This window comes from Oryza brachyantha, chromosome 3 (genome assembly GCF_000231095.2).
Source record: "Oryza brachyantha chromosome 3, ObraRS2, whole genome shotgun sequence".
Taxonomy (NCBI): Eukaryota; Viridiplantae; Streptophyta; class Magnoliopsida; order Poales; family Poaceae; genus Oryza; species Oryza brachyantha.
Genome location: NC_023165.2, coordinates 2,414,847 through 2,440,843, shown reverse-complemented (window position 1 = coordinate 2,440,843; position 25,997 = coordinate 2,414,847). Strand labels below are relative to the sequence as shown.

The following is a 25,997-nucleotide window of genomic DNA, read 5'->3' as shown; positions in this document are numbered from 1 at the left end:
TTTACATTTGAACTTGTCCTCTGTGTTCTCAATGATATATATTAGATTAATTTGATAGAAAAGGATACATGTATCAATGTATATATTTTGTATATGCGACTAGATTCATTAGCACACTTATGAATCAGGTAAAGCCGGAAAGACTTATAACGTAAAATTTGAAACCATGGGCGTGGATCTAACAAATAAGTACTACCTCCGATCTAAGACTTTCTAGTCTTGTCTAAATTCATTCATTGATGAATATATATAATTTATATATGTGTCTAGATTTATTAGCATCCATAATAATCTAGACAATGCTAGAAAGTCTTATATTGCAAAACAGAGGGAATACATGTCTCTAAATAAAAGGGAGAAATCTGATACACCTTTATTTACCACCCAGATTGAGTTGGCAAAGAATTTGTCACAATAATGATAACAAGGAAAATGAAAAGAGAAAAGATCATCGAGCTTTTTGGTCGCTGTTAAAAATTCGACACAACATTAGTTGAAAAATAAGCCTAGTAATTAGCGATAGTAGGATGCTCGTCCCTTCTACAAACAAGAGATCGAGTGTGAGAAAATCAGAGCGATATCAATGGCGATGATGCGCGCTCCGGCCGCGGCACACGTCAAGCGCGCGCGCAAACGGCTCAGCTAGTAGCGCGGCATCTTCTTCTTCTTCTCCGTCTACAGTTGCTGGCCGCCGCGGAGCTTCGGCTGGGGCCTCTTCTTGGCCTCCTCGCCGCCGGTGCCTTTGTTGGCGTCCTGGCCGGTGCCCGCCATGCTGAAAGATTGGCTCTTCATTGCCTTGGTTTTCACTTCTGCATCGACGCCCGCCATGCTGAACGACTGACCGCCCATTGCCTTTGCCTTCTTTGTTGCCTCGCCGGCGCCGGTGCCAGCCATGCTGAACGACTGACCGCCGATCGCCTCCGCCTTGGACGCCTCGCCGCCAATACCTTTGTTGCCGGCGCCCGCGATGCTGAAGGATTGGCCGCCGATCGCCTTCTCCTCCTTTGACGCCTCGCTGCCAGGTGCTTCTACCGTCGCCTCGGCGCTGGCCTTCTTCTTCTTCTTCTTCTTCTTCTTCGACTTTTTTTCCTCCGCCTCCGCCTCATTGCCGGCGACGTTGTTGGTGTCCACGCCGCCGGCTGCTTGGTTTGCATTGAACGCCATGGCTGGCACGCTGCTGGTTGCCTCGTTGCTCTCGAGCTTGATATCACCAGGCGGCTTCATGGCGGCCTTCATCCTTTCCTCCATCGCGCCGCCCGCTGCCATCTTCCTGGACTCCGATTTGACCTTTCCGGTTGCCGCCGGCATCGACCCGATCATCTCCTCGGGGTTCAACGAGCTGATACGGATCACGGACGGGCCGTCGTCGGTGGTCACCGGGTTGTTGAACTCGGAGCATGACTTCCTGATCTCGCCGTCCTTGCCGGTGATAACTTTCAAGACGCTGAGCTTCTCCATGGCCTTGGCGAACAGGGGGGCGAAATCCTTGGGCTTGGCCTCCATGTCCTTAATGACGGGCGCCGTCCTCGGGTCCAGCCCCATGAGGCGGTCGACGGTGAGCGGCATCTTCTTGGCCATCACGAGGCCGAAGTAGTTGGGGTCGACGATGTCGGGCGTGATCGGATCCAGGGGAACGGCTCCCTTGTCGCCCTCCTTGCCGTCGCAGAACGAGGTGATGTTGGACCTGTAGGCCGGGTCGATGGGCGCAGCGTCGACCTCGATGAAGAAGCACTTGGCCTTGCCGATGGTGTGGCCGCCGGCGAGGAGGACCACCAGCTCCTCCATGCTGAACCCCTTCTCGGAGAACTCCGCTATCAGCTTAGGGATGGCGATGTCGGGCCCCGGGAGACCGTCGGCGTCCTCGCGGTTGGAGACGAGCGAGTCGCGCCGCCCGGTGGGCACGACGTAGTCGGGGCCGCCGGCCAGGCGCACGGCGTCCCGCGCGCTGAGCGACATGATGTCCGCGCACGACACCACGCCGGGGCACGCCTTCTCCACCGCCGTCTTGACCTCGTCGATGATGTCGTATCCCCTCACCGAGACGTTCGGCCCGGCCTCCTTCTCCGCGCTCTGGTTCGACAGCGGATCGATCAAGATCGACGCGTCGCAGCCCTAGCACACACCACGCACACACATACACAAAGTCAGCCTGCCACGTCGCTGCCGCCGCCGCCGCCGCCGCCATCGCCGGCGGCGGCCATGCCCTACACATAACGTCATTGTCACGTACATTGGCGAAGCAGTCGTGGAACAAGAGGCGGAGGAGGAGGGCGGAGGTGCCGGGGTCCTCCTTGAACTTGCGCTCGATGACGCCGGAGACGATCTTCTCGGCCTCGGGGCAGGTGGAGCTGTAGAACTCGGGGGAGAGCTCCGCGGAGGCGACGGCGGCGAGGAGGAGGAGGAGGAGGAGGGGGGGGGAGGGGGAGGCGGGCGTCCATGGCGGGCGGCTAGCTAGCTGTACGTACCCTAGGTGCAATGGCGGGGCTCGTTGCGGGGCGTGCTTATACAGCGCGCATGCAGAGGTCAGCGCGGGAGACGAGCGGTCGAGGCGCGTGCGTGCGTGGACGGTTCATGGTTGTCGCCTTCCAGAGGTGTAATAATAGGAGGCCCCGCCGCGCCGGGGACGCTGCTGGTGGCTTTCCCCTCACCTGAGCTCTTCTCGGCATGCGTTCGTCCGTGCATGGCGACGTTTTCAAGTGCAAAGGGCTACTTCGTGAGGAGACAACGACAGGAGTCACAGAAAGGGAGGATAGAAACGATCATTCTCTAAAAACAATCTTAAGATAATACAATGCCATTACATTGAGCTTTTTTAACATCTAAAAACAATCTTAAGTATAACGTACAATGATATCAGAATTTTGCACTAATTTTTTTTATAACCTTAAGATACTTCTTAAAAATATAAAAAAACATTACATAAGTGTGTAACGACCATTGAATCCACAGGCCTTGGCCCATTCACACCTTTAGCCTTGCCAGTGCACTATGACCCCTTAAGACCTTAACACAAGCTTATATACTTATCTCTATCTCTAGATCAAAATATACAATAGGTTCTTGATTATTCGTTTATAACGGATTTTAGAATTTTATTTTATCCTCAAATATAAGATGTCATCTGGTTCGTATTAGGGCATCGTCAGTTTCTGATTCGACTTTTGCATCGAAGGCGAACAAAGGTTTGGCTCGATAGGTACAGCGTTTAACATTGATTTGTGGTACCCATGTAATAACATAAACAATATCTCAATCACATGCATGCGCCCTCTCTCGCAATAGGTGTGCCACCAACCATGCGCAACAAAAAATAATAATGGGCTGAGTTCGACTCCATTGAGGAGGTTGATGTTTTGCTCTAAGAGTCTACTCCCTTCGTCCCAAAACAAACCAACCTTTTATTTTTTTAACTATAATATTTGATTCTTCATCTTATTAAAAAAAATTACGATTAACATTTTTGTTTTGATTAGATGATAAATTATGAATAGTATTTTACATGTGACTATTTTTTTAATTTTTTTTAAAAAATTTAAATAAGATGGATATTCAAACGCTGGATACGGAAACCAAAAGATTGGTTTGTTTTAGAACGAAGAGAGTAACACAATTGTCGGTACCCACGCCATGTTCGAGCCTTTTTTCCGTACGATTTGACTCTAGCCGTACGATTTGACTCTAGCTGCACACTGGAACTGCTCTTAAATGGAATGGATACAATATGTACTACTCCTCCATTCCAAAATATAACTACAAATAAATATGGATACGAACTTGTAAGTGCTACTTTGACTAATATTATTTATAAAATGTTTTAAATGGAAATACTTTCATATTATGATAGTTTATTTAAGGCTAAAGTACATAGCCGGTACTTAAACTTGTGACGCGGTACCACTTAGGTCCATAAACTTAGAAAATATACGTTTAGGTCCATGATCTTGTTTTAATGTAGCATCTAGGTCCATGTCTTGTTTTGATCTCGTTTTTAATGTACCATCCATGTCCATGAATTTCGACCTGGATGATACATTAAAACGAGATTATGGATCTAAACGTGTATTTTATAAGTTTATGGACCTAAGTGGTACCGCCACAAGTTTAAGGACCGGCTATGTACTTTACCCTATTTTAATAAGAGTGAAGTGTACCAGCGGTCCTTAAACTTGTGTACATGTGTCATCTAGGTCACTGAACTCTTAAAATATATTTTTGGGTCCCCGAACTTGTCTGGGGGTATCATATAGGTCCATTCGGGCTCTGACCTAATCCATCCGCTGACGTGGCATGCCACGGTGGCGTCTACGTGTTATTGGGGCCATGTAGATCCCACATGTCAGTATATCTCTCCTTCTTATTCTTTTCTCTCCCTTCTCGTAGGCGCCACCATGGTATGTCACGTCAGTGGATGAAGCGGGTTGGAGCTAGTTTGGACCTATATAACACCCCCGGACAAGTTTAGGGACTCAAAAATACATTTTAAGAGTTCACGGATCTAGATGACACATGCATACAAGTTTAGAGACCGATGGTGCACTTTACTCTTTTAATAAAATCATTCTAATGCAATCAACCTTTTTATTCTTTTGTTATTAATGGACAAAGCTTATAATGTTTGACTTAACAATATTATATAGTTAGCTATATTTTGAAATGGATGAAGTACCATGTTCTAAGCTCTAATAGATATCTAAAATTGATCACTGAAAGTATTCTCTTGGATATGCTCCAGGTGGTGATTGTTTGACTTTTTTATGAAAAAAAATCAAACGACATATTTGCAAATAAAAAGTAATTTGTGAATAAATATTTTATAAGTTATTAGCAATCTTAAAAGTCAAGAGACTAGAAAATAAACTTCAATGAAAAGACCATAAAATCAACTCTAAATTTAAGAATAATTAGCTTATAAGTATAAGAAGAAGTGAAAAGATAGGGATGTTAATCTTATACTTAAGCGTTACTTTTGCTTTTATTTATTTAATTGTTTTCATATTGAGGGCGAAGAACGCCACGAATTTGTTTTTTTTTCACAGCTGGCGTAGGGCGCTGGCAAATCGGCAGCCTCTTCATATATTGGGCCGATTGTCTAAAGACTGAAGCCCGAAGTTATTTGGGGAAGGGATGGCCTAAAGAGCCACCACTCGAAAAGTTTGGTTGGGTGTGACAATTCAATCGAGATGCACTTTAGTTTTCTTTGGTGACCTGAAGTCGAGGATATAATTTCAATAATAACATCAGTACGTTCACCACGAAGCTGTTCGCCTTTCCTTTAGCATACTCAATTCTTTCATGGCCGCAAGAGACAAGGAAATAAGATTTGTCAAAAAGTATATCATGTAACTAAGCAAATGTCCAATACAAATGCATGTCCACAATAAGCATGCAAACGGCTGAAATTTCACCCAGATCAAATCCTAACTATTTTACAGTGCTTTCAACAATTACATGATGGTAAGACGCCTTTTCTCAGCCATAAACAAGGAACAGAATAAAAGCCGGTTAGAAGTTACTCGGGGAGTGATATCATGTCTGGTCAGGGCACCCGTCGTTCTACCAATCAGTCTGGTGCAGACTGCAGCGCTAAATCAGATCAAACTACTTTCCCCATGCCCAATAATTTACAGGCGCTTTACACAAAAATAAAAAACATTGGACCAAACATGCCAGGAAACGATGAACAACAAACACCCTACACTAATGCTCGTGCTTCACTCGCCCTTTCAGTATTCCTGGAATTGGGGGTGAGCTTGGCAATCTAGCTGTACCATTAGTTGCTCTAGCAGGTTGCTGCATTTGCTGCCTATAAATATTTGGCATGCTTGAGCTCTCACCTCCATTTGGAATTAGATCATGAATACCATCATTTTGTTCTCCACAAGAACTCATGGCTTTCAGTACATACGAGTCATCATGCAACTCAAATGGTGTGCTGCAGTTTCAGAAATGTGAATATCAAGAACTTAGTTTCAGAAATGTGAATATCAAGAACTTACACTGATCTAAGGGCAATCTAAGCACAGTTATTTCTTTAAGCAAAAATAAATAGCATATTTTGATATGTTTTGTTCATTTTTTCCGAATGACACAGAAGTGATGCATGTCATTTCAATGAGATATGGTTCATTCATTTGATAGTTCCGTTTAGAAAAGTAAAATGGAATTGGAATGTCACACTTTAGTTCTCATCTGCCCAGTTTACAATGCCAATGTTTTTTTTACGTAAAATAGAATGCCAATGTGTCCCTATTATTCAAGAATTACTGACAAGGAAAATGTCACTAAGGATAATGAGGACTTGCGACCAGTCATTAGACTAAAACTAGATGACTTTGCTCAACCAATGCTAACAATACTTCCATAAGACCCATTCATTTTCACTTGTACCATCAAGTTTCCTCTCAAAATTTGATCCACAGGTGATATTTTAGTTCATTTTATTTAGAGTGAACTAGAATTTATTTTAAGGGCTATTCCCAATAGACCACTGCCAGAGTTTAAATGTGATAAGAGGACGCCCTTACAGTGAGGAACTTCTACAGCCATAACATGAAAGAATACAAAAAGGAAACAGGAAGAGGAAGGCGTGCCTTGCTTGATAAATTGTAAAGGTGTGACCAGAGGAAAGAGAATAATGGGACTCTTTTTTTTTACCTATTAAAGTCAAAATGCACTAGTTGCATATCTTCTGATATCTCAACCTCCACAGTTGCATGAGGCCGTGTCTGCATGATTAAAAACCAACACATTCTTGTCATTTAACCTGAAATTATGCCCAGAAGACAGTACCATAAAACAACAAAACACAATACAGAGAATTTAAAAACTACTCACCTGAACAAGGATAAATGGCAATGCAACTCCACCCGAGGGAATGTTTCCCGATCCATAAAGCCGTTCATTTCTTTGTATCAATTTTTGCATACCTACAAACTTAACATGCCAAAAACAATGTTACCAAGCAAGGACATTATGTGTATCACAGTGTTTACAACTAAAGTCACATAATTTGAAGACTACAGCGCACCACTAGCTCTAACAGTAGAACAGATCATTTTATATATTGCATTGGACATAACCAAAGAAAAGCATGTTGAGCTATATCATTACTTGGTCTTGCAGCTCCTGCAAATATGCATTTTTCTTCTCAATCCTACTTTTCAGTCCTAAAAGTTCTGTCTGTAAAAAGAGCGTAAATTAAGAAATATGACTACCAGAAGTATATCAAATGTCAATAAACAGTGGGGAAAGAGGACAAAACCTGCAAATCTTCAATATCATTTATACTGGTTCGAGGCAACCCCTTCCACTGTATTTCCTTTTTATCTTTAGATATAATCTCCATAGCCATCAAAACATTCAGCGCATCATAAACCCTTCTCCTTATATTTTTCTCATCATATTGTTGCTGCATTCAACAAAAAGTGAGCATACAACTGACTAAACAAATAACTGGTGTTGCAGAGAAGTCATATTTCTCAACTGCATTGGGGTTGTCTGGATCTGGTGGCAAAATGCTGTTATTGGGATCTGCAAATTCAGCGACAAGTTCATCTGCCACCTGATAAAGATGGGTCAAAAGGACTATGAATCTCGGACAGTCGGACTTTCACCAATCAGGGTAAACATTGAAAACTACAGGTCAATGCAAAGCCAAAACTAGCATAGATTTTGCCAGAGACAAAATATGATAGTCTTTAGCAATTCTGAGGATCTCCAAATATGAAATGCAGATTGTTAGTTTACATATAACAGCAAAAGAGAGTGATATGTACAGAGAATTTACAGTGATCACTATGATGGATGCCACATATTACCAGCATCATCATAGTAAGATCTGAGCTAGCTGTTCAGATGGTGGTGTTACATAAGATGTGGGAGTGAGTTATTAATTTCATAGCCCCAAATCATGGTAGTAAACATGCTAGTTTTATAAATACTGAATTGTATGACAAAACCACCAGGTGGACAAAGGAACATGCTGGCTTATTGGTTAGCTAGTCCTGCCCTGTGAATATGATGTTACTAGGTTTTACAGTGCAAACATAGCATAAGTCCCTCTTGAAATAACTGACTCAATCTTCAGGGGTAGAGCTAGCAGAAAGACAACTAACAAAGAAACAGGTACTAGCTGTCAGAAGTAATAGTTCTGAATTGTGATCTCAATTTGCTGTTTAAGTTGAGAAAGAATCCATTAGATGAAACCACGTCCATGATGGCATCAGATGGTCAGAACAAGATATTTGAACTCACAGAAATAGGAAAGCACTAACCTCATTGTACGTTGTTCTCCCTTTACTTTCAACTTTCTCACAAACTGCAAAAGAACAAACAGAACACATCATGAGTCCATAGCACTATACATATACTTGTTTATAAATAAACTACAAAATGGTGTACTAATTGGGAAAGAATAAGACTCGGCGCACCTTTCATACTAAACTGGCGCAAACCCCTGCCACCTTTGTCAGGACCAACTGCTCGTGCTCCTCTCTTTTTCTTCTTGCTGCATAATTTTGTTTATAGCAAAAATCCTTATTACAAATGCACAAGACCAGTACAAAGCAATGAAGGTAATGGTGCCAAAAAGAAAAGAAGACTTAGAGGTAGAGAAATTCTGCCAGATTGTATTTTCAAACTCATAATGCAGAAAACCATGCGGGGGCATCCAAACTGCAGCATTCTATGGTCTGGAATCTATGTGGCAAGAGAAACCATATGACTGATGTTTTACTGATCATCATGAGTACAGAGTACACATGTATCAGACTAGAAATGAGAATTATATTTAGAATTAACACTTTCAGCAAAGCAAACTTACAGAGCATGATCCTATGAACATCCCCCAGCAAATCATGCTTGCAACCACACGTTAAAACGATGGATTGATACACTTCACTAAGCATTTTGCAGTCCAGACAACAGCCAATTACAGCACTTCGAACGACTTTAAACACCCGTGCATCTCCCGCACATTTTAAGTAGCACGTACATCCACAGAAAAACAAAAAAAAAACATCTAATTCTCCAAATTCTTCTACCATTTGGAGGAGAAACACGCAACGGCGCGGCGAGAACTAAAAACAATCACTAACCTCGTCGGAGCTTGCGAGGAAGGCGCGTCATCGCCGTGGATGTCGAGGTCATTGAGTCTGAGGAAGGTGTTCTCGCTGGCCGGAGTAGAGGTCGCCGCCCCCGCCGCTGCCGCTGGGGCCTCCGCCATCCCTGCAGCTGCGGGGACATGCTGCTCGCTGCGGCTGGACGGGGAGCCCGCGCTCCCACCGCTTGTGGAAGCAGACTGCGCCCCGCTGGAGGGCGGCGGCGTGGCCAGGAACGGCCGGGCGCCGGCGGGCTGCGGCGGGCGCTGGAAAGTCGAGGTGCCGCGGCCGCCGTCGTCGTCCGGGAGGTGGGCGACGCCGGAGACCATGGAGGGCGGAGATCGCGCGAATCGGGGAGCAGAATTGGGGAGGAGTTGGAGCGCGGAAACCCTAAAACGACAAAGGGGCAAATTGGAGGGAGAGAGAAATGAGAAATTGTCGAGGGAGGGCGGGCAGAGACGCGGAGCGGAGGCGAGCTTCTTTTCCCTTTTTCTTTTCTTTACTAATTTGTTTGGAGTATGAATTTGGCGGTTTCCGTGACGCGCCGGCCGCCGGACTAATACAAGTGGGAACAGATGATATACTCTCCGTTTGATATATTGATGTTTTCATCACTATTTACATAAATCTAAAAATGGTTAGCCCATATTATAATGTGAATGGAGATAACAGTTTCAATCGCCACCATTTTGTAAGCATAAGTTATATTTATATTTTAAAACTTAATTCTAGAGTTAATTTTAGGTTATCTTTACCATAAATTTACTTTATATAATTTGTTTTTAGATCGCTAAAAACACACTAAAAATTCATCTATAAATTATTTTCTAATACGAATAAAATGTTTCGCTTATATAAATACTCCTTCTATTTTATATTATGTTACTTTAAGTTTGCTTTAATCAAGTTCACCAAATTTGTAGAAATATATACTAACATTTATAACCTCAAATTAGTTCAATTGAATATATTTTTTTACAATATTTTTATTTTTATTACTCTATTTTTCTCTAAATCTAGTTAAAATTAAAAACTTGCCTTGTGACCTATCCAAAATGACTTATATAATATAAAATTTGATAGATTATAAGCTAAGCAATGAGGTTAATACATCATTAGCATATCTAGTATAAACATAAAACACTTCTAATGTTTCGAAAATTATCAAATACAAAGAAAAATTCAAATTTTGAAGTAAAAATATAAAGTTAATACATTGATGATCCACTAATGTTGCATGGCCTACTAGATCATTTCAAACTCGTCGCCTCTATAGCATAACGTCACTACTCCTTTGCGGTTTAGTTTTTTTTTTTTTTTGAAAACCATGCGGTTTAGGAGTTGAGGTGTCACATATAGCATGTCCCTGGTTTAACATACTGCCTGAGTCCTTACACCCTCCTCTCTCTCTTCCATGCATCATAGCCAGCTTGACATTTGTATATTAATAATACTGTAATATGTTTTTTAAAAATAATTATTATTGATGTTAGAGGGTCTAATTTCATATAACTTTGCATGTATTCAGTATTTGTAGTTTCGTACATGGTGGATAGGCGGAGAGGAGTCGGGAGGGTGACATACCACACGTGAAATTAGGCCCAAATGACGATTGAACCCAACATCGGCCCAGCAGACACGGGTGACAACACGCTTACACGCCACGTGCGTTTAAGCCTCTCTTTTTTAAGGAGCTTTTTTATTATACTTAAAAAATATCTCAAGTCATTATACTTTTTAAGTATCAAAAATTTATAATCTCAAAATACTTTTCAAGAATGATAAAAAAACTTAAAATGGAGGGAGGGAGGTACACCGAGTTGCCGAATAGAATAGTGTTTTTGGGCCAATTGGCACAGCGTTAGGCACGTCAGCCCAAACCGTCGGCTCCGCCGCACGCGGGCAGCCCACCAACTGACTCCGTTCTTATCCAATCCACCAGCTCATCGCACGCGAGCCTACTCGTACTAAGAGTTCTAGAACGTTCGAGAGACTGGAGCATCGCGCCATTCGCGCGCGTCAATGCAGCGGCCTCCGAGACAGGGGCCCACAAGACAGTGGGCCCTAATGGGCCGCTGGGTTCGAAGCAGCCACGGCTCTCACGCGAAGGACACGTACCACTGTCTTCGCACGTGGGGCCCAGTTTCCTCGAGAAAGTGGAGAAAAAAGGCTGGGCCGGGCCCACGGCCATCTCGTCCGGTCGCCTTCTGCCTTATCGTCACAGCTACCGTCACGGCACACGATAGTTTCGTCGCACGAATTCGTCGCCTCGTACGTGTGCTTCCCTTGGAAAGGAAAACGCCGTATGCGAGGACAGAAGAAAAGAGCAGCCAGACCAGTAGCAGCAATTTACCGTTCTCCTCTGACCGGAGATCCAACTAGATTGATCATTGATCGTCATATCATATGATATTTATGGTTTTTGCGGTCACAACCACAGCCGTCCATTTTACCATAATTTGGTCTGAACCTATACGATGGACAATTTTTTTTTTCCCTAGACAAATAGACAGGTGATTTTCATTTTTTCATATTTGCAAATAGAAATAATTTATGAATAAAAATTTTATATATGTATTTTTAGAGAGATAAAATTAAAAACTGAAAATAAACTTGGTAAGAAAAACCTCTAAAATTAACTTTAAATTTAAAACTATAAATTAAAATTTTATAAATATAAACATAAGAAAAAAACAGGGGTGAGATTTGGTAGGAGGACTCGCCTTTTCACTTTCATTGATACAAGACAAATGTTAAATTTTCAGATTTTAGAGTTGATTTTATACTTTTTATTGTATTTTAGTTTTTAGTTTTTGATTATATCAATAAGGACACGTGTATAAATTTAGTTTATAAATTATTATTTATTTGTAAATATATTATTTTACTTTTTTTTCACAAAACAGCAAACACATGGAGGCTACAACTCATCGTGTATATCTGTGGCAGAAACGATGTGGCAGGTAGTAGCACCTTACAAAACCGACATGAAGTGTCATCGAGTCGGTGACAACCAACCAAACATTTGGTCCTCGTAAGAAAGTGTCTTACGATTCGAAATTGCATTCCACCCCTCTAATTTAATAATTCTTATTATTTTAAATAACTACATATATTCCACATATATTATAGCTATAAATTTTATTAAAAGTATTAAAAATAAATAAATAAATATTGTTATTAAATAAATATATTCTGTCTTTTGCTAAATACTCTTCAATAACTTTATTACTTTATTTAGAATAAAGATAGTACCTTAGTAATATATCCAGCGTAATATAAGATATTTTATCTTTTATATTATAGGACCAGGGATATTGCAGTACAGATTAGGGTAACGTGAATAGGGTAGATTAGGCTAGAGCCCACTCCTAAAGTTATAAATATCCATTAAAAATACACCTTAATATTTAAGAAAATAAAATATAAAAATTCATTTATATAAATTCATTTCTATTCTCGAATAAATCGTAGTACCGCCCGTAAGTACAGTGCAGTTGAGCAGTACGTAGGAGTACAGCAGCGAAGCCACCAGCAAAATCTACACACTGACGCCACGTGACATGACAATCCAGGTGAGCGTACGCAGCACCAACAGCCAGCCACTGGCACCGGCAAGGCCGTGGCTTTTCTGGTGGGAAATTACCGGCCGGGGGAGGAAGAAAGAGAAGGAAACTTGCGCGCGACGCGTGCACCGATCGGCACGCACCGGCTTGCGGTCAGTCTGACACCGTGTCCCCACCGCGGCTTTCTATCTTTCTCGCCTCCATCTCCTCTTCTCCGTAGTATAGTCGACTTCGCCTCCCCTTCCTCTGCTCGTCCCTATTTATGCCAGCCCACCCCGCGCCGCCATTTTCCTCTCTTCGTCAAAACTCAAAATCAAATCCAGAGCCGAGCCGAGCAGACCGGGAGAGGTGACCCGTCGATTCGAGGCACACACGACCACACGGTAGCGGACGCGTGCGAGGAGGAGGAGGAGGAGGGAGTTCCACGATCCATGGGGGATGAGAAGGCTCCGAAGGGCGCCGCCGAGCCGGTGGTGCTGAGGATGGAGTTGCATTGCGCCGGCTGCGCGCAGAAGGTCAAGAAATCCATCAAGCACTTCGCCGGTACGCGTCGCGGTCTCGAGTTCTTGATTTATTTGTTGGGGTGGTGGGGGGGTGTCGATTTGGTGTTTGGGTGGCTGAATTTTGGGTGTGTTGGGAGCAGGGGTGGAGTCGATTGTGGCGGACACGGCGACGAACACGGTCGTCGTGGCGGGGACGGCCGACGCGGCCGCGCTTAAGGCGAGGATCGAGGCGAAGACCAAGAAGCCCGTCGAGATCGTCTTCGCCGGCGGCCCTAAGAAGGCCGCCGCCGCCGCCGCGGAGCCCAAGGCCGTCAAGGACGGCGGCGATGGCGGCGAGAAGAAGGGGGACAAGGACGCCCAGCCGAAAGAGGAGAAGGGGAAGAAGCAACCGCCGGAGGAGAAGAAACCCAAAGAGGTCGGTACACAATAGGCAAATCCTATTGCTACACACGCCTCTCTGCTCCCAACGACTCGTTTGACCTCAAACTCAAAATGTCTCTGCTTGCTTTGCAGGAGACGGTGCTGCTCAGGATCCGTCTCCACTGCGACGGCTGCGCCGACCGCATCAGACGACGCATCTACAAGATCAAAGGTGAGATTTTAGTTTTTTTTTTTAATTGTTCATCTGTCTCAAGGAAGCTCCTTTTTGCCTGCCATTTTGGTGGTAGTTGTTCTGCTGTTTGTTTTGTTGCTTGGCTTTGGCTGGCTCCAAAACTGACGCCTTTTTTGGCTTTTGGTATGTGCCTGTGTGGCTGCAGGGGTGAAGGAAGTGGTAATAGACGGCAATGCCAAGGACGAGGTGAAGGTGTCGGGCACGATGGACGTGCCGGCCATGCTGACCTATCTCACCGAGAAACTCAACCGCGCCGTGGAGGCCGTGGCGCCCGGCAAGAAAGACGGCGGCGGCGACGACAAGAAGAAGGACAAGGGCGGTGACGGCGGCGGCGACAAGAAGAAAGACGCCGCGCCCGCCACCGGCGACAAGAAGGACAAAGGCAAGAGCGTCGAGGTCGCGGGCCCGTCCACCGCCGCCGCCGCGGCGTCCATGGCGCCGGCGCCGGCCGAGGCGAGCACGTACCACGTCTCGCCGTACGGCTACGGCTACGTCGCCTACCCGCAGCAGCAGGGCCCTCCCCCCAGCTACTACCAGTACTACGGCGGCGGCAATGGCGACGGCTTGGGGTACGCCTACCCCAATGCCGGCGGCGGCGCCTACTACCACCCCCACCCCAACGACGTCCCCAACCACCAGCCGCCGTCGTACCCGCCGTACCCCTACCACCTCGACATGTCGCCGGCGCCGCAGCTGTTCAGCGACGAGAACCCCAATGCCTGCTCCGTCATGTGATCGCCATGTGAGCTCAGAGGCAAATCGGACGACATGTACATACCAACCGAGGACTTAGTCGTAGAAGATCAGATGCATCCACCAACGTGTGCTGTGCTTCCGATCAATTTTTGTCCAAAACTTACCCTTTTCTTGTAGCCCTGATCAATTCTTGCACTAGTTAAATTTGATCTAGCTTGAGTATTATCTGATGAAATGGACTGATGGCTGATCGGAGTGATGAACTTGGTCGCAAAGTGCGTGCCTAGTCAGAGATGTTTGTTGAAACTTGGACTAGCTCCGTCTTCGTCGCGTTGCCTTTTGTCATAGACCTGGTGATCAACCAGGTGATTAAAATTAAAATATGATTAAATCTTCGTTGGTCTTGTGCTGTTCTTAAGGGGCAAAGAGAATTTTCCCCAAACGCGGAGTAGTTTATATTTTCTCCGAACGATTCGTGGCGGCAAAATTGATCTCGTTCTTCCCCGTCCGACGTGGCGTCGACGCGGACGGATAGCTACGTCGGTGATTCGGATTCGGATATTCTCCCATCTCCCGTGTAAGAACTAATAAAGTCTCGCCGGCGATATTTGTTTGTCTCATATTTGCACTTATTTTATAAGTTAAAATTTAATTTTTAATATTAAATTTAGAGTTAAATTTTATTTTTTTACTGATTTTTCAACATTGATTTAATATCACTAAGAATATTTTAAAATTTTTATTTTTTATTCATAAATATGATGTTTGCTTCATTTCTATGGAACCACCGAACAATCACCTCTGATGTTTTCTGTGTGCTACCTTTCTGCATTGCGGCTGCGATTAATCTTCAAAGATTAGATTATTGCGGCGATTAATATAGTTCTATAATTGAACTTTTCCACAAATCTTCTTCGACGTGAAGCTTGGCCGTGCGTGTGCAGGACGTCGTTACCATCATTCACATCCTTTTTGACATTTGAGAGGTAGGAACCAGGAATAAATAGTCGGTAAATCCAAACCCAAAAGGCCTTCGTTTACTCTGATTCATATAGACCATCTCTGAATAACTGCACTTTCTGATCTACCTGCAAGTTGTGAAATCCAGAACAATCCCTTGGCAATACGTATATATGTACAGTTCTAGCTCTGAACTACTGTAATAACGTTTTATGCGATTCTCATTGGGATTAAAAAAAAAAGGACAAACATTTTTCAGCATTCCAGGCAGGGAGTCAACAATGTTCATGAAGGTCTTCGTTATCCGGATGGGAAATACTCTAATGTGATGACCTTTTCGCCCACATTTTGCAGGCTTGGCGTGCCACACGGTCACCTACCATTGAAGCAATCCAAATCACAAGTCATGAACACGCAGAATGCGACAATTGGTAAACGAATAAAGAAATCGATTAGACTGCACCAGCTTTGGAATATGACCAAGCGTTAAGCATATTTAGACTATGAATAACTAGTCATTTAGGGGTTGCTTTTTTGGTTTTTTCTGGAAAAAAAGACACGATATATTTATGAGCTAAAAATATTTTTTGAATAAAATTTATATACATGTTTTCATAAATCTAAAGTGAATGTTGAATAATAACTACGATAAAAATCTTAAAATAATTTTAAAATAAAAATAAAAATAATGATTTATAAGCATAATTAGAAGGAAAAAAATAAGATGCTTAAGTGCTCAGTATTGAGTACAAAGTCAGAGACAGAGAGGTGGTCTCTCTCCACGGGGACACATGTCCTGTTCCTGACCGATGGCTAGTGCTTGCTGAATTATTCTTAAATACCATTTTTTTCGCTGTCTAGTCTCACATGAAAATCTTAATAACCATTTGTTATCATCTTCGAAGGCTATCCATTACAACGACGTGCCCTTAATCAGTTCAGTGTTTTTTAATCTCTGATGCTGCTCCACTGTTGAAACGTCGCGAAATGGAGGAAACAAAGCACACAACAAAACTATTATTTTTCCTTCTCTGTTTTTGTCTTCATGCTCGTTCTTGACTAGGATATTCACCCAAATGGCAATTAAATATGGTGTTGAACTATTGATTACTTCAGGCAACATGTCAGCAAACACACGGATTTCGGAAAGCTGAATCTTGGAAATTATTGGATTGCAATTTTAATTCTGGAAGAAGTGGATAACCTAATCCTGCACGAGCAACTTCTGGCTACGAATCTCTTGTCGGTGCGCTGGTTAATCGTTTTGTTCATTAGTTAATTGAATAATTGAGCCGGTGTTTTAAATATGGATTTGTGCTTGCCGCCCTGATTTAGCAAATTGTTTTTTTTAATATTGGCTCGTGGAGTTAGGAATCTGAAGAACCAGTACGGAAATCACCTGACTGGATTGCAAGGCCGGTCGTTCTGAATTGGACTTTTTCCCATTCAGTATATCTACATGTTACATTATTGTATAATGTCATAATAGTGCCGGCAATATCAGTTGTGAGGATAACGTCGCCATGTCATTCGGACCTTGTGTTCGCTGCTCCAGGCTCATTAGATGAGAAACACAGTAATATTCAAATACGATCATAAAGATATGATGGTTTAGATTATTCAAGTAAAAAACTAAATAACATATTTTCAACCAAATAACATATTTATAAATAAAAAATAATTTGTGAATGAAACTTTTATACATGTGTCTTATAGGTTTAAAAGCCAAAGCTAAAAAATATATTACTATAAAAAACTCCAAAATCTACTCCATATTTATGGTTAGAAAATCTAAATTTTGATTTATAAGCATAAGAAAAACAAAAAGACAACCGTGGAATAATGTTGGTTTGGTCAGTTCGTCCTAGTCGGATCTTGGATAAATTGAGCGGAGTTGAGCTGGCAGACGTGCTAATTTTCAAAGGAAATCAATATTTTTGAAAGCAGCATCCGACCAACTGATGATCTTGTTTGACGAGCAGTTACAGACTGTCAGAACTCACTACGCACAATGTTTTGGAGATTAACTCTCGTATACTGTTTGCACAATTCAGTGGCCAGTGGTGATCGTCAAGCCAATGAAGCTGCAACATCTACCTCTTGGAGGCCCCAGCTTTGGCCTAGTTTGTGGACTATTCCCTAAGGATTCAGGAAGGCTTCTCGATGCCCTTTTGTAGTTGTCATGTTTTCTAGTAGGTTGTTCGATCTATCCGCCAGCCAAGCCTCTTCTTGCAATTCTTGCAAATCTAAGACCCTCTGCATCCAAAGTCGACGATCCTGAAGCCTCTGTCATCGGAGTTCATATCAAACCCGCAAGAAGTACCTTTGTTTCATATTATAAGACTTTTTAGATTTGTCTAAATTCATCAATTGATAAATATATATAATTTATATATATGTCTAGATTTATTAACATTTATATGGATCTAAACAATGCTAGAAAGTCTTACATTATGAAACGGAGAGAGTATTTCTTATTAGGTGTTTTAATGGGAATTATTATGCTCAAATGTAATTCTCCTTGGCTAGAGGGACCGTTCTATAAAATTGGTAGGAACTAAGCAGGTACAATTTGCATAACCGATACTCATGTATCTTGAACTAAGCTAAAAAAATCACATAACCTGGCTAAAAAATAAATAAATTACATGAGTTTCTAGAAAAAGTACTTCACTGCTCCCATGCATGGAAATGTTACTGCAACTGAATCGAAGTGCTGTCTGAATTGGATTGCAACAGGGATGATTGTTTGGCCTTTTAAGAAAAAAAATAAAACGACATATTTAATTTATGAATAAAATTTCTATATATGTTTTCTTAGAAATCTGAAAGTCAAGACTGAAAAATAAACTATGATGAAAAAATCCTAAAATTTACTTCAAATCAAATATTGAAAATTCAAATTTTAGATTATAAACATAAGTATAAAGACTGGGTTGAACATAATTTGGTCCATTATAAACTCCCGCCTAAATGGAAGGTTAATGTTTGCACTGCCCCTTTAAACTTTTTCTTCTTCTTTAGCTCGAATTTCCTTGTGACTTTCTTCTTTCTTCTTTGTGTTTACCTTTAACTTACCTGTAAAAATAATAGGGGATCACTATTCACTAGGGAATCTATGAAAAGACAAGAAGGAAAGAAACAAAGACAGTTTCAGACTTTGGTAAGGGCAGTGCGCCTTGCTCATTGCATCCTTTAATCACATGCTTGGGCCTTCTTTAATCCCAGATTTGGCACTTCAAACCTGTCCACTTTCTGACGTCCACTTCCCTGATGGCAGCTAGCTGCTCTGTGCAATATATCTGCATGCAATGCTGCAGCCTGCAGGCTGAGTGGCTGCCAACCATGATCTGGGACCATTTCTTCCATTCTAAACTAACCGTGGGTAGCCTGCAGTGGCTGCAGGTGAGTGGCAGTAACTTGCAAGGCTAACAATCAACAGATTACTGATATCACCTAGTACTGCAGTGTGCATCTCCTGCTACCTACTTCAGGATCGTCATCATTCTTATGACAGTCGTAATGGTAGCTTGGCTAATTACCAGAGACTGGCAAGTCATCGTGCAGTTCTTTCTCTGTTTCGTGGGGCTAATTATATGAAATCCCTAGTCGAATTGCACAAGAGTCAGTAACTGGTGGCTCGAATTCTTGGCCCTGAAGTCTGAACTGTACTTCTCTGACTTGTCAAGCTTAACAACAGAAGATGATTCAACTCATTGACTAATACCATCGAGTTCAGCCTCACATGTCACAACGACGAGGTCAAAGTTTCAACTACACAATGATCTTGACTAACAAGAAGCTCCAAACCAGCGTACAGACAATTTTATTTGGCATGATCTAGACTTTCCAAGCAACAATTTAGGCGACAGGGATATGAAGGGAAAGAGTGTCTGTTCTTATCCCTTTTTTTCTGAAAGATTGTTCTATCTTTTTTATTTTCCTTCACAAACGTCAGATGATAAGAAACTTCACAGTTCACTGTGTTGTGTTAACTGCAATATCTAAACCACAGCAATATATGTTTGTTCTTTATCTCCTTATGCCTGTATTCCAATGGCAAATATCTTCTTAGCTTGACCTTAATTTTTGATTCAGAATCCAACAAATTCAGCATTGAAAAAAAATGCCCCCTCCAAAAAACTCCTAGCTTGACCTTACTTTTATTGTCCCTTTTTTCTACCATGATGAAAGGGTTGAAAGCCAAATAAAAAAAGAAGTCCTTTAAGCTAAAGTTAAAGACAAAGTTGTCTTGGATTGCATGGACCACCTTGGCACCTCAAATCACTCCTACTAATTTTACATCTACTTTTGCTCCTCCCTCTATTTCTTCAGACATATCATCACTTGCATCAGGTTTTCTGTATACATGCAGGAGATGACTTGTGCAGAAAGTGAAAGTGAAAAAAAGAAGAAAAAAAACATTCTTGCACGAGCACACTACACCCGGATGATGCTTCATTGCGCGCCAACTTTGTAGTCACCACTCAAAGCTTTACGCACATGCGGTGTCGCACGCTTTGTTTGCAAAACGCGAGGAGACGAGATGGATGCATCCAAATTTTCAGGCAAAAGCGTCGAGGTAAGCATCGGTAGTTTGCATGAAGTTGCTGGTTGATCTCTGCCCACCGAGCCAGAAGGACGAGTAATGGGCCCAATCCACCACGGCCCATACACTCCTAAGGATAAGCAACGAGCATTCTGAACCCGTTCGCGTGTTCTTTGACTAAAAACGGCGATGGAAATTGTCCCAATCCGCTCAATGTCATATATATACTCGTTTCTATATGTGAGCAAAGTAATCTCTAAACCTAATTCTATCGATTCTAAGACGCGTTGGAGGGGACCGAAGGGCGAATTCTATTGTCACCCAAAATCACAGATTACACGACGTCCAACATCGGCGTAATAGGCATATATGGTTTAATCAAGTGATCATGCATAGCCTAAGATTAGAAGATTAGATTTAAGGTTCATTTCTAATAGAAGTTTTGTAAATTAAGTAGCTAGATCTTAGTACCGTTTACCGTGCTGCAAAGTTATAGAAACACACCAAAGAAACCACTAAAAATCTCTAGTAACAATAGTCTCCTGTGAGCTTTGGAAGCAGAGAAACTCGAGAGTTTTTAGGCAGCTTGCAAAGAAACACCCCCACGAACATCCTGGCTAGAATAAAAGAGGAAGCAAAACTGTGGGTTTTAGCAGGGGCGATTAACCTTGCAGAGCTAAGCCCGTTGCGAGAGTAGTTTTTTTTATCTCAAGGTCACTGGCTCACTTCTTGCTGCAGAAAGTCTGCAGCTCCATCACTTCCTTGCCACTGAGGTTCCAAAGTATCGAAAATTAAAACTTGTGGCTGTGTCAAATTTCGAACGATAATTTATACTAATAGTTCATAATTTTTGAACATCTCAATTGATGGATTCAGCAAACGGGACAAAAACGCCATTTTCACCTCCAAACTTCTAAGCTGTTAGTTCGAGAAACTCTTGTGGAAATCCAAAATTGGCCGAAATTTCCAAAGGGATTTAACAAGAGCGATGGGCCTACATGTGCCGCGTGAAAAAGGACATATAAAAAAAATTCAGCCCACCCCTCCAAAGCTGACAGTTCGAGAAATTCATCTGAAAATCCAAAATTGGCCGAAATTTCCAAAGGTATTCGACAAGAGTGATGGGCCTACATGTGCCCAAAATGCAAACGGCCCCATAAGAAAATGCAAGCCCAGCCCACCCGAATCCTGTGGATAAAATCGCATCTCCACTGGGTGACACTGACACCATGACCCCACACGTGGGCCCACTAGGCCAGCGGCAACGACCTCCTCTCTCTTCGGCTTCACCGACCAAAACGTCACGAGGATCAAAGAGAGTCGAGTAGAGAGGAGAGAGAAGAGTAGCGAAGGCGACGCCGGCGATCGATCGATCTGCCCAGATCCCCTGCCCTCCCCGCCGACCGGCCGCCGCCTCCTTCTCCCTTTGCCCTCATATCGACGCCGGCGATCATCGCCGGCCATGGGTTGCTCCTCCTCCGTGCCAGGTACTCTCACGTTCCCCTCGCCTTTGACTTCCTCATCGGATATGTTCTGGCTGCGTTGGTCTGGAGTGTTAGGAGGAAAGCAAGTGTTTCTGTGGGGGGATTTTAATCTAGGGTTCGACCCATGCTTGGTGCTGGGGAAAATGGTAGCCAGCTTAAGGCTGAGAACTGATTGGGGGCCAGTATTTTGGTCACGGCGTTGATAAGGCAAAAAATTCGCAGTCTGTACGGTTTTGAGCTGTGATTTAGTAAATTTGTGGGTCAATTGGAGGTTGGAGCAGTGCGTCTGCGCGATCTCTACCCATGGAAATATTGTTCATGGATTTGTAAGTGGTGGCTGGGGGAGTTCGCAGCTGGAGCAATTAAAATTGGGCATTTTGCCGAAGTGGGTACGATTAGGTGGAACTTTGCAGCAAGGTATGGCCTTAAGCGAATACGCGGTGGGAAAAGGCCTTGCGCGATCCGTAAACCCTCTAATCTTCATTTGCGTATATGCCTGTGTGCAGTGTATGCTAGCCAACCCCTGCCTCCCATGAGTTGGGGATACAAAGCCCGCCCTACCAGGCTTTATCACCCTCCCCCTCCTCCTCTTTCACCCATAGCTTTATCACCCTGTAACACTTCGTTTCAATCAATGAAAATGGCTACAAAGTAGAGACACCTCTACCTTCTTATGTAAAAAAAAAAAAGGTTATTTTCAGTCATTTGTTAACACATTACAATGTATTTTTATCCAGCTCGAAGCACTGGAGGGTTGAACAATATTAACAACGATAACTCTGCTACTGATTCAAAGGACTTACGTGCTAAGGTTTTCTGTACATTTTCCCCTTTAGTACTACAATAATGTCTCTATGTTATATAACTAGTTACTTTCCTTATAACATGTTCATTCTGTTGATGTTGTAGCTGGTATTGCTTGGTGACTCCGGTGTAGGGAAAAGTTGCATTGTTCTTCGCTTTGTTCGTGGTCAGTTTGATCCCACATCCAAGGTGATTACTGTTTTGAGTCTCTTAGCTGCAGCCTGCAGTCGACAATGTTATTGTCCACCTTAGATGCATAAATCTCGTTTTCAGAAGTTCCATTATTTTAAGCTTATTTCCTCATATAATTTAGGTAACTGTCGGTGCATCATTTTTATCACAAACATTGGCTTTGGAGGACTCAACAATAGTGAAATTTGAAATATGGGATACTGCTGGACAAGAGAGGTATACATACAGCACTATGGTTTTAGCTCTTGTAAGTTTGGGTGAATGGCATGCTGTTGATGTGTTAGAGGCATCAGTTTTGTTATAAAGTAGTATGTGCCTCTGTTTTTTACAATCGATCCCTCTTTAAATGCCAAACCTCCATGGATTTGTACAATCAAGAACTCATGGTACCAGTCAATTTTAGGTATGCCGCCTTGGCACCTCTTTACTACAGAGGAGCTGCTGCTGCTGTTGTTGTCTACGACATAACTAGTCCAGAATCATTTAGCAAAGCACAATACTGGGTGAAGGTATGCTATCGCCAGTTCTCTTCTCTTCTTCGTTTGGTTGGTTGGTCTTTTTTGTCTTTTCTTTTTACTATGATTTGTATTTTTGCCCGAAACTGCTCTAATTTACACCATACTTTGAGATTGGTGCCAAAAGATTGTAAATGTGTTGAAGTTGATGTTCAAACATCTCCTCTGACTGTATGAGAAGTGTATACAATATAAACATTTGCATTCAATTTTAAATGTGCCATACAAATAATATTTCATGAATATCAACTGATGGTTGAGACTATGATGAAGTTTGATGTTTATGTTTAGGGTGCTGCTCATTTTGATAATATGACATCTTTTTAAGTACTTATTATTTTTTATGAGAAACAAAAGCAGTAATATATATAAAAAGTGAATGCACATGTACAATTTTTTAGTGGAAAAATAATAGAGTTCTATATCACATACACCAGAGCTTTAGGTTTATTGAGGTCAAGTGTCTTTCTACCAATGCTTGATGTTCAATGAGTTGCACCTTTCGGCTTATTGAGGTGCCAAATACTTGCCCATTGCAGCCACCGATAAAGATTTCAAACATGCAAGTTGAGAAAAAACTTGATCCACACTGCAGAAATTGTTACTTTTGCTTGCGAAAAAAAAAGCACACAATTTTGCTTTAGGCATCTATTGGATAATCAGATGAAGATCCTCTGCATTACTGCAGATGCACACTGCAGGAACAATATTTAGAGGCTACTACAGTAGTTAGTGCATATTACACTAGTAGCATATTTACAATAAATGGCCAATTTGCTGAATTTTAGACCGGTCTCTAAAAAATGGTCCTAATGTATATGGCCATCCGTTCTCTTCGTTAGAAACCTTCTTCATCTTCTATACAGAATCTCAATTTGTCTCAACCGTTCACGGAGGTTGCGTTAGGAACTAAAATAACTCAAATCAACCAGCTCCTCTTGAAAAAAAACTGCTATGTTGGTTGAGATTATATCATATTGGAGCTTAGTGTTGTGAAATATGCTATGTTTCCCACTTTCCTTTCTCAGGTTAAATGAAGCATTTTCAGATCTTTTTCTTACATTGCAGGAACTTCAAAAACATGGTACTCCTGATATAATCATGGTTTTGGTTGGTAATAAAGCTGATCTACATGAAAATCGACATGTATCTTCTCAGGTCAGATCTCATGTGAGGTTGTAGTGTACTTAGTATCACAATATTTGCAAAATTGTTTTGATGATATAGTGCACATTCTGAAGGAAGCACAAGAGTATGCAGAGAAGAATAATATGGTTTTTATTGAGACATCAGCAAAGACAGCTGATAACATAAACCAAGTATTTGAGGTACGATGAAGTTATTGTTTTCATAATGCTGAAGGAGGATAACTAACAATAGAACATGTCATTTTATGTCAAATTGATCAAGCTGAAAAACATCACCAAACCTACCCCATTTAGTGTAACCATTGATTGGACAGCTACTGCGTTAGGTTATCAATCACCACCATACTAACTTAACTCGTTATGATATGATGTTTTTTCCAATGACAGATCATTGTTTTTTTCCATTAATTAAAGACAGAAAGAGTTTAGAGTTAACTAGAATCTAGAAGGGTGTTTGGGGAGGGAAGAACAGTTCAATCTCAGACTAAGCTCTGGCCAGCACATATGTGTGTGTGGATAAACAATCCCATCACAAGAATCAGTGATTTTCCCTGATCTCGCCTAAGCATCAACCACAAAGTTCAACTTTACACAGCCTGTGACGCATGCAGCACTTCGTTGCATTTTCAGCAGTCAGGGTCTATTCACTTATGTTTAAATCTTTTGCTACAATATACAGCTGGATAAAAAACTTTGCGAACATCATCCTCCTAACAAGATCATGTTCCTTGTACAGGAAATTGCAAAGAGGTTGCCCAGGCCAACGGCGTCGTGATAATCAGCTTCGGTCTTTATTGAAACAAATACAAGCTGGTAGCCTTGTTGAGTTGTGCATGTAGCATGTCAGGTCAAAGCTGCTTGGGCGTTGTATCGAAAACAAAGGATAATGTACAGTTTAAAATACCTTTATGGTCACTTATTGTATACCTTAGTAGTGTGCCATCGTGTAACATATTTGTTTTACACGGTCGTAGACGTTACTAACTCGAATATATTTACTTAAAAATGTTGCTAAGCGCTATATTTGACTTAGATTGTGGGTGCGGATTATTACTTGATTACAGGATAAATTAAATATTTTAAGGAATGAACTTAAAACAAACAAGTGGTCCACGCAATGCATATACATTTTTTAAGTGTAGAAAAAACATATTTTGAAGAAATGAACAGAAAAACATTTTTTGAAGTGTAGAAAAAACATATTATAATAATTTGGTGGATAAGCTGAAAACCCATCATTCCAAGGCTACTATCAAACGTTCGTATTGGTGACAAAAAAATCAATTTGTGGTTAAAACCTGATATTTGTGTGACTTAAACTGATGTTTGACGAAAAAAAAAGAAACTTGAAACTCGTGGCTTGGATTGGTTCGTATGACTTGAATCGTTTAGAACTTGAAGTTTAAAACTTTAGGGGTCATCTTTTGAGTTTTTAAAATCTTTTGAGTTTTTAAAAGGAAGGGCCAAACGACATATTTGCAAACAAAAATAGTGAAATTCATTGTGGTTAAAACCTATATTTGCGTGACTTAAACTGATGTTAGACAACAAAAAAAACTTAACTCGTGGCTTGGATTGGTTCATACCAAAGCTCGACTTGAATCGTTTAGAACTTGAAGTTTAAAACTTTAGGTGGTCATCTTTTGAGGTTTAAAAGAAATGGCCAAACGGTATATTTGCAAACGAAAATAGTTTGTGAATAAAATTTTTATATGTTTATAGTGATCTAGAAGTTAAAGTTGTAAAATAAATTTCAGTAAGAAAACCTCGAAACCAACTCTAAATTTAAAGTTAAAAATTTAAAATTTGGCTTATAAGCATAAGCGAAAGCCAAAATACGGAGGGTGTAAATGAGTTAAGCTAAGTTAG

General features: G+C 41.8%; 4 protein-coding genes across 4 annotated transcripts; 2 read left to right on the top strand and 2 right to left on the bottom strand.

Moving 5' to 3' along the window:
• Nucleotides 1-354: 354 nt before the first annotated feature.
• On the bottom strand, nucleotides 355-2,666 carry LOC102712710 (peroxidase 44-like). The gene is made up of 3 exons (XM_006650987.3): nucleotides 2,649-2,666; nucleotides 2,231-2,455; nucleotides 355-2,112 (listed from the first exon to the last, which is right to left on the bottom strand). Exons 1-3 carry the CDS (start codon nucleotides 2,664-2,666, stop codon nucleotides 676-678), a joined length of 1,680 nt encoding a protein of 559 aa, XP_006651050.2. The 3' UTR covers nucleotides 355-675.
• Nucleotides 2,667-5,418: 2,752 nt separating this feature from the next.
• LOC102712430 (transcription factor-like protein DPB) lies at nucleotides 5,419-9,556 on the bottom strand. The gene is made up of 9 exons (XM_006650986.2): nucleotides 9,096-9,556; nucleotides 8,430-8,506; nucleotides 8,274-8,317; nucleotides 7,484-7,561; nucleotides 7,262-7,408; nucleotides 7,111-7,179; nucleotides 6,835-6,933; nucleotides 6,655-6,725; nucleotides 5,419-5,932 (listed from the first exon to the last, which is right to left on the bottom strand). Exons 1-9 carry the CDS (start codon nucleotides 9,425-9,427, stop codon nucleotides 5,698-5,700), a joined length of 1,152 nt encoding a protein of 383 aa, XP_006651049.2. The 5' UTR covers nucleotides 9,428-9,556; the 3' UTR covers nucleotides 5,419-5,697.
• A 3,370-nt stretch (nucleotides 9,557-12,926) lies between these two features.
• Nucleotides 12,927-14,706, top strand: LOC102708315 (heavy metal-associated isoprenylated plant protein 6). Its single transcript, XM_006649352.3, has 4 exons — nucleotides 12,927-13,207; nucleotides 13,308-13,582; nucleotides 13,681-13,759; nucleotides 13,926-14,706. The coding sequence occupies exons 1-4, from the start codon at nucleotides 13,096-13,098 to the stop codon at nucleotides 14,513-14,515; spliced, it is 1,056 nt and encodes a 351-aa protein (XP_006649415.2). The 5' UTR covers nucleotides 12,927-13,095; the 3' UTR covers nucleotides 14,516-14,706.
• A 6,578-nt stretch (nucleotides 14,707-21,284) lies between these two features.
• LOC102708037 (ras-related protein RABF1) lies at nucleotides 21,285-25,043 on the top strand. The gene is made up of 8 exons (XM_006649351.2): nucleotides 21,285-21,472; nucleotides 22,207-22,280; nucleotides 22,379-22,462; nucleotides 22,587-22,681; nucleotides 22,869-22,974; nucleotides 24,049-24,138; nucleotides 24,222-24,308; nucleotides 24,865-25,043. Exons 1-8 carry the CDS (start codon nucleotides 21,448-21,450, stop codon nucleotides 24,901-24,903), a joined length of 600 nt encoding a protein of 199 aa, XP_006649414.1. The 5' UTR covers nucleotides 21,285-21,447; the 3' UTR covers nucleotides 24,904-25,043.
• Nucleotides 25,044-25,997: the final 954 nt, after the last annotated feature.

What these genes read in the sequence shown, in the direction of transcription:
- LOC102712710 (XM_006650987.3), bottom strand. An exon ending in TCCACGACTGCTTCGCCAAT is followed by an intron (nt 2,113 to 2,230) that starts GTACGTGACAAT and finishes GGTGTGTGCTAG; the next exon opens with GGCTGCGACGCGTCGATCTT.
- LOC102712430 (XM_006650986.2), bottom strand. Translation starts at nt 9,427, where the DNA reads ATGGTCTCCGGCGTCGCCCACCTCCCGGACGACGACGGCGGCCGCGGC. An exon ending in TCCTCGCAAGCTCCGACGAG is followed by an intron (nt 8,507 to 9,095) that starts GTTAGTGATTGT and finishes AAAATTATGCAG; the next exon opens with CAAGAAGAAAAAGAGAGGAG. An exon ending in GGAGAACAACGTACAATGAG is followed by an intron (nt 7,562 to 8,273) that starts GTTAGTGCTTTC and finishes CATCTTTATCAG; the next exon opens with GTGGCAGATGAACTTGTCGC.
- LOC102708315 (XM_006649352.3), top strand. Translation starts at nt 13,096, where the DNA reads ATGGGGGATGAGAAGGCTCCGAAGGGCGCCGCCGAGCCGGTGGTGCTG. An exon ending in ATCCATCAAGCACTTCGCCG is followed by an intron (nt 13,208 to 13,307) that starts GTACGCGTCGCG and finishes TGTTGGGAGCAG; the next exon opens with GGGTGGAGTCGATTGTGGCG. An exon ending in AGGAGAAGAAACCCAAAGAG is followed by an intron (nt 13,583 to 13,680) that starts GTCGGTACACAA and finishes CTTGCTTTGCAG; the next exon opens with GAGACGGTGCTGCTCAGGAT.
- LOC102708037 (XM_006649351.2), top strand. Translation starts at nt 21,448, where the DNA reads ATGGGTTGCTCCTCCTCCGTGCCAG. An exon ending in TTGCTCCTCCTCCGTGCCAG is followed by an intron (nt 21,473 to 22,206) that starts GTACTCTCACGT and finishes ATTTTTATCCAG; the next exon opens with CTCGAAGCACTGGAGGGTTG. An exon ending in AGTTTGATCCCACATCCAAG is followed by an intron (nt 22,463 to 22,586) that starts GTGATTACTGTT and finishes CATATAATTTAG; the next exon opens with GTAACTGTCGGTGCATCATT.